The sequence below is a fragment of the Mus pahari genome, chromosome 3 (genome assembly GCF_900095145.1).
Source record: "Mus pahari chromosome 3, PAHARI_EIJ_v1.1, whole genome shotgun sequence".
NCBI lineage: Eukaryota > Metazoa > Chordata > Mammalia > Rodentia > Muridae > Mus > Mus pahari.
In genome coordinates, this window is record NC_034592.1 from 71,415,076 (window position 1) to 71,422,167 (window position 7,092).

General features: G+C 33.6%; 1 protein-coding gene across 1 annotated transcript; it reads right to left on the reverse strand.

Moving 5' to 3' along the window:
- Window positions 1-5,290: 5,290 nt before the first annotated feature.
- Window positions 5,291-6,250, reverse strand: LOC110318913 (olfactory receptor 1044-like). The gene has a single exon (XM_021194252.1). It carries the CDS (start codon window positions 6,248-6,250, stop codon window positions 5,291-5,293), a length of 960 nt encoding a protein of 319 aa, XP_021049911.1.
- Between the last annotated feature and the right edge of the window lie 842 nt (window positions 6,251-7,092).

A 7,092-nucleotide genomic window follows, 5' to 3' on the forward strand; every position in this document is an offset into this window, starting at 1 on the left:
TAAACCTACATGATGATGGCATAAGGATAGTTTTAGACATGATCAAGTGTTGGAAATATGTTAAGAGCTGTCATACTACATGTAAAAATATCCAAAATTATGCCTCATATGTAGATATGTGACTGACCAAATCTCAAAAAGATTACTGAAATCACGTCTTCTCATTGCTAAAATGTTTCAATAAAAGTGCAGCATAGTGACCCTCTCAGGCGGTTTCCTTACATATGCTTAATTCCTCCCTTTTTTTCTACCCAAGGCCTATCGGTCTTGCTGCCAAATTTAGGAACACAAACATGCATGGCTTCCCTTTAACCATTCTGTGGTTTCTTGGGATAATTTGTTTTATTACTTTTCTGAGATACTGTTTCACTTTTCCTTACGCCCAGAACTTTTCTCAACCCCTTTGAACTTATAATCTTGTGAAAAAGAAGAATGTATATACATGTACTTCCAAATTGTGTATGTATTTGCTTGAACATCACATATCTTTTAATACTGAATCAAAGTCATAAGAAACTCATCTTCAGAAAATGTATTACATATACATGCCCTTTTCTTTGGATTTCTACAACATGAATGCTCAGTAATTTACCACTCAATGCACATAAATTTGACAAATTTCTGGTCCTAAGTCTACATAAATAAGCTTTCTTGACACTGCCTCTGTTATACAAAAGTCAGTGCATTTATTTATTATTTACTTTCTTTATGTTTTAGAATCATAACACAGTGATATCCTTTCCCACTTCTCACTTCCATTTCCTCCCTCTAACATCTCCTCTTGTTAGTGCTTAAAAATGAAGTCAGTATACAAAATTATTCACAAAGCTAAGAATCATGAAGGGTTATAGAAGACTACATATGTCAGTGATTTATAAGAGTCCTTGTTGAGATTGTGGGTCCAGATATATACTTTCACATTCTGTCTCATGAAACAACTATAGGAAAAGAATACATCTTGTCTGCTTTATTGAAAATAGACTTTTCCCTTATATAGTATAATTATAATTTATCCTCACTCTACTCCTCATATATTCCCCTCCCATGTAGATCTATCCCCTTTATATTTCTCATTAGAAACAAAGTGTTTTCTAATGGATAATAATAAAATAAAACAAAAACTAACATTGGAAGTGAACAAAACAAAAATAAACATAAGAAAACAAGAGAAGGCACAATTGAATGTGAAAACTATAAATCTAACACCAGAGTGTATGTTTAATTCACAGGAGGAAACTGCAATACCTGAAATTAACTTATTTGATCATTGTCAAAGTCATTCTTCATAAAGAAATGAATCCTAGAATCATAAAAAAAGACTTGTTGCTCTTTTTTAAATTCATTGCTTCTCTTTTAATTAATCATTGTTATATACATATATTTATACTGTATGTTCCTAAGTAAATATAACTTGCTTTGTCTGTATATGTTTTCAAAGCTGACCATTGGTTATCTAATAATAATTGATTTAAGATTTTAATAGTCTTCGGCCTGAAACATTTCATGCTTGAAATGTTTTTTAAACATTTATAAATTGTGTGATTCTCTGGGTAGACTGTTTCACCCCTCTTAGCACTACTTAGGTGGCTACAGTTCTTTGTATAAAGTTGAGGCTTTGTTGAGGTTTCTTTGTCTGCATTTGCATGTCTGCTGTGTTATTTATTACAATGATAATGTAGCATTAAAAGTTGAGGCTATCAGCTGGTCTCAATAGAAGATGCTCCTAGTCTTACTGCTACTTGACATGCTAAGGCTGGTTGATATCCAGAGGAGGCCTCTCCTTCTCTGGGAAAGGGAGGAGAGATGGGGTAGAGGTAAGGGATGTGGGAGTGGGGACTGGGAGAAGAGGAAGGGGAAGCTGAGATAGGGATGCAAAGTAAATAAATAATTTAATTAATAAAATTAAAAAGAAAAATGTTGATGCTGGTAATTAAATTAGGACAATGCCTTGCGCTGGTAATTTTGTCCCTTATTCAGAACTATTTGGCTTATTTATAGAAATACAAAAATAGAGAGAAATTTCTTCAAGCATAGATGTAAAATTTTCTTCTTTTGAAATGTAAATAAAATATCTAAGAAAAAATTTCTTCTTGGTTAAACAATCATGATTTATCAACAAGGAAAAAGATAGTGGAATTTAAGTCTAGGCATAGGTACTGTTTCTCCAATCTACGCTTGCTGCTCTAAGGAAGAGTGGGTATTGAAAGACAGAATTTTAAAAATTGAGTTGTTGAACTAGAGCACAATCTTTCCTTTCTATGCCTACTCCTTCCTAAATAACAGCTAGGTTTTAGAAATCTCAAGTATTTTCCCAACCCAATTAAATTATACATTTTATATACTATTAAATATATATAAAACTAAAATAGAATAAGAATAAACTTGATTAAACTTAGTTTCAGAAAAAATTTCAATCATAAAATGTTTCAGGCTGAAGAGTATTATAATCTTAAATTTTAAAATATTTATCACTAGTGTCAAAAACTGTCCATGAACTTACTTGGAAAACATGAGGTTCTATTTCTTCAGCAAGTAAGGTTTGGGGGCAACAACCTATGGGCTTATATTGGTGCCTCTATCCCAAAGGATCTATTAAGAAGAATGATGTAAGAAAGATTATCAGGGAAGATTATAGTCTGTACCCCATAGGCATCCCAAGGCAGGTGAGAGATAATTAATATAGTTCTTTGGTTTATAGAAAAAAAGATCTTAAACTCTATTTTATCACATCATTTAATATTCTGATTTTGGAACTGTCATTTTTCTCTGATTTCCATTATTTCCAGTGTTGCTTAGTAAAACTATATATATATATATATATATATATATATATATATATATATATATATATATTTATCATTGCAAAAAATTATGCTAACTCTTGAAATTTGCATAAGATTTGGAGGAGCTAAGTCACAAGAACCTTTTTCAGAGGATTATTAAGCATAAAGCTCTATTCTTATTAGATCCTTGATTATGGTTGGACCTGTGAATTCTGTAATAACGATAAAACCTGTTTTGTTGAAAATGTGAAGGACTACATCCTATGATGTAATCTTTATAAATATTTATAAATATAATGCAACCATGGCATATAGACTAAAGGTGAAAAATGACATGGTATAATTCTTCCTACCTAATTTAATTATTCTCCTCTATTAAAAATCAAAATAGGTGGTGGTAAACAGTGCACCAACTCAAAATTGGATATTATCATTTTTAGAGTGTTTTGTTTGTTAATGACAGAAAATTAAACTGAAACAAGCCTGAGTGAAACACATAATTATTATTCTGGAACAATATAATTGGACTCTAGCCATCTCTCAACCTGATTTGTCCCAGATGTTACACATTAGACAAAATTCAAATTTTGTAGACCATTCCTCTACTAGCCTCTCTCTAGTCGGTCTAAACTGAAGGTAAATGCCAATAATTGCAGAAATGATTTCAATACTATTTCTATTATTCAATCTGTAAGCTTTTATTGTAGTCCAAATTGAATAAAATCATCTCTAAGAACAGAAGACTGTTTTCAATACAAAAGCCTTCACTGAATATGAGGAAAGGAACTAAAAAACCTGCTTCTTTACCTTTTCAGATAAAATGCTTTAGAGGCTTCAGTATTTTAGGAAGGCAAATAATAACTACAGATAGACAAGAACCCCAGGTATAGCTTATCATTCAATAGGCAGGGGACAAAGAAATGAGAGTTAGTTTCCTCAGAGAACTTAAAATTCCTGAGTGGTATGGCCAGTTAAACTCTTGGTGTGAGGAAGATAATTTTTCTCCCAGTTTTGATGTGAAGTTAGAAGCCTAAATTGTAACAGCATGTTTTCCTTCACACTCTGAACTTCCTTCAGTAATAAATATATAAAGCGTGATTTTTATATTTGTATAAAATAAATTAGCCAATAGAAAAAGTACCCATTTTCCCAATTAAGTGAAGATGAGCTATATGTGAAATAGTTGGTTTTAAATCCATTAGTTTTTATTTAGAAAATATTCATATACTGTGAAGTAAACGCCTTTACCAAGTAAAGTGAGAAAGGCAAGACTAATTTATTGGTTGCCTCCAAGAAACACACAGGTCATCTTAAAAACAAACAAACAAACAAATAAACAATAATGATAACAAAAAAAAAATTGGGAAGTCAACAGGTAGAATACCTTTTCCTTAGCATTACCAGCAAGAGGTGCTGCAGTCATTATTTTAAAGCCAGAAGAAATAAAACATGTTGAAGAAAGGACAGAGATTAAATTTTAAAAGCCTCGGTATGATAAGACAAAGAGCCTCCAAAGATGTTGCTGAGTTCTTTTCCTGTTGGCCAACTATGGCTAGGCCTGTGGCCTACTCTCAAGAGTGATTTGATTCCCCAGTGAGACTTGCTTGGATAGAACTCTTGTTTTCATTTGCAAGTGATTATCAGTTGGAGATAGCTTACAGGTTTGGGATGGGGGCTTGTGTCCAATATTTCTTTTAGCACTAGGACCTCCATCTGGTGCAGACCTTTTGCATGCTGCTTAAGTCTCTCTTAATATATATATATATATATATATATATATATATATATATATATATATATATGTGTGTGTGTGTGTGCCAGCTCTTCTGTGTCTAGAAAGCTTTGTTTACTTGGAATTCTCTATCCTTTCTGATTCTTATATTCTTCCTGTCTCCTTTTCTGTGGGGCCTCTGAGTCCTGAGTGGAAGGATTTAGTAGAGATATTTTTATTTTTAATTGAATATATTTTTTGCAATTCTCTTTCTTTACACTACAGGTTTTATGTATATGCTATAACTTCTTGGTTTATGTTCTTATGAGCATGAATATGAGTGACTCTCTACATTTATATCTGTTTCTTGTGACTTTTCTTGGGCTTTATTCCTCATGTTCATTTGTTTTATGCTGTTTCAGTGTGTTTGTTTTTCTTTCTATTTTATTTAATTTTTTATTTATTTAATTTTTTATTTCTTTCTATTTAATTTTACATCATTATCCTTTTGTTGCCCATTTCTGTTCTAATGAGAGACAGAGATAGAAGAGGAAATGGGGACAAATTGGGAGGAGTCAAGGGTGAGGAAACTGCAATCAAAGTATATTGTATGAAAAAAATACCTCTTTTGAGTTAAAGCAAAAATAGTAAAAGAGAGAGAAAGAATATAGAAATGGTTGGTTTTTATAATGAAAAGATCTCTATTGAACCAGAATTAAGTATATGACATTAAATTCATTTTACCAATACTGGGGAGAAAAGACTAAGAACATAAGTCTATGTTTGTTTATTAAAATCATCTTCTTAGTTCTCTAAATATAGCCTTCTGGTTTCTACTGTCCATGACCCTCTTCAAGGCATCTTTCACATCCTTGTTCCTAAGGCTGTAGATCAAAGGGTTCAACATGGGGATGATCACTGTGTAGAAGACAGAGGCCATCTTATCTGTATCAAGAGAGTGGTCAGAACTTGGCTGTAAGTACATAAAGATAAGAGTTCCATAGAATATGCTCACTGCCATCATGTGAGAGCTACAGGTGGAAAAAGCTTTACGTCTTCCTTCAGCTGAGCGCATCCTCAGAATGGCAGAAATAATGAACATGTAGGATACAGAAACAATCAGAACGGAAGAAATGAATGTGATTCCAGCACAGGCCAAAATAGACAGCTGCTTATAGTGAGTATCTGAGCAAGTTAGCCTGAGAAGAGGCATGTCATCACAGTAGAAGTGATTGATGATATTGGAATGGCAATAGGATAGGCGGAAGGTTAGAAGAGTGTGAATCAATGCCATGAGGAAACTGTAGCTATAGGGCACAACAACAAGCTGAATGCAGATTCCAGGGGACATTGTGACCATATACAGTAGAGGGTTACAAATGGCTGCATACCTATCATATGCCATGGAAGCCAGGAGCAAGCACTCTGATACCATAAATGTGAGAAAGCAGCCTAACTGGGCAGCACATGCATTGAAGGATATGAAATTTTGGCTATACAAGAAATTCCCAAGCATCTTGGGTGTAATGACAGATGAGTAGCAGAAATCAACAAAAGCCAGGTTGCTGAGGAAGAAGTACATGGGTGTGTTGAGTCTTGCATCTGTCCTAATGACCAGGATCAGTCCCAGATTGCCTATTGATGTGAAAAGATAGATGAATAAGAATACCACAAAGAGAGGCATCTTTAACTCCTCGCGATCTGTAAGGCCCACAAGAATAAACTCTGTCACCTGGGTGCAGTTTATCTGAGCCATGAGTCTTCAGGACATCTGTAGGAGGAGTAAAGAAAAATTCAAATGACATATTTATACTTTAAATGATACAAGGCCTTCTTAGTACTTTATTGTCTCCTAAAAAGATATTTTGTCCTAATGTTTCCAATATCATAGAGATTGTTATGGTCCTGGGATGCTGAATCTGGGGTAGGTAGCACGAAGAGTCAGGTACAATTAATTCATATTGCAGGAGGGGCTTCATTTTCTTTAGTGGTGTTTCCGCAGATAAATTCTTCTTCCTTCAGTGCCTAACTTCCCACCCAATCTCCCACAACAAGCTCTAATTTATCTTAATTGGCCATACACAAAAAGAAGATATGAATGGAAAAATGGACCCATTGAAAAGAGGTGCCCATCGGGGAGGGGACAGGCATAGCAAGGTGGAGAAAAAGAAATGAGAAATGAGTACAATTCATTCTATATAGTGGTGCATGCATTTAATTCCAGCACTAGGGAGGAAGAGTCAGAAGGATCTTTAAGTTGTAGGCTCTCCTGTTCTAAAGAGCAAGTTCAAGAACAGCCAGGGCTACAAAGAAGAATCCTATATAGAACAAGGAAAAGAAAAAAAAAATAGTTTGAAACCACCAGGCAATAAAAATTAAACAAAACAAAACGACCCCTCCTCCCCCCCAAAAACACCAGAGAGTTATTTAAATAAAATGGATATTTCTATACTTTTTCTAAATCAATCATTTATTTAAAACTGAGCAGTGAAAAGGTCCACATTAGGCTATTTTTAGTTTAAAGATATTGCTCACTACATTCTTTTAAATATTTTGTGATTTGTTAAAATGTTTTAGCTGTGATTTATGAAATATATT

What these genes read in the sequence shown, in the direction of transcription:
- LOC110318913 (XM_021194252.1), bottom strand. Translation starts at nt 6,250, where the DNA reads ATGGCTCAGATAAACTGCACCCAGGTGACAGAGTTTATTCTTGTGGGC.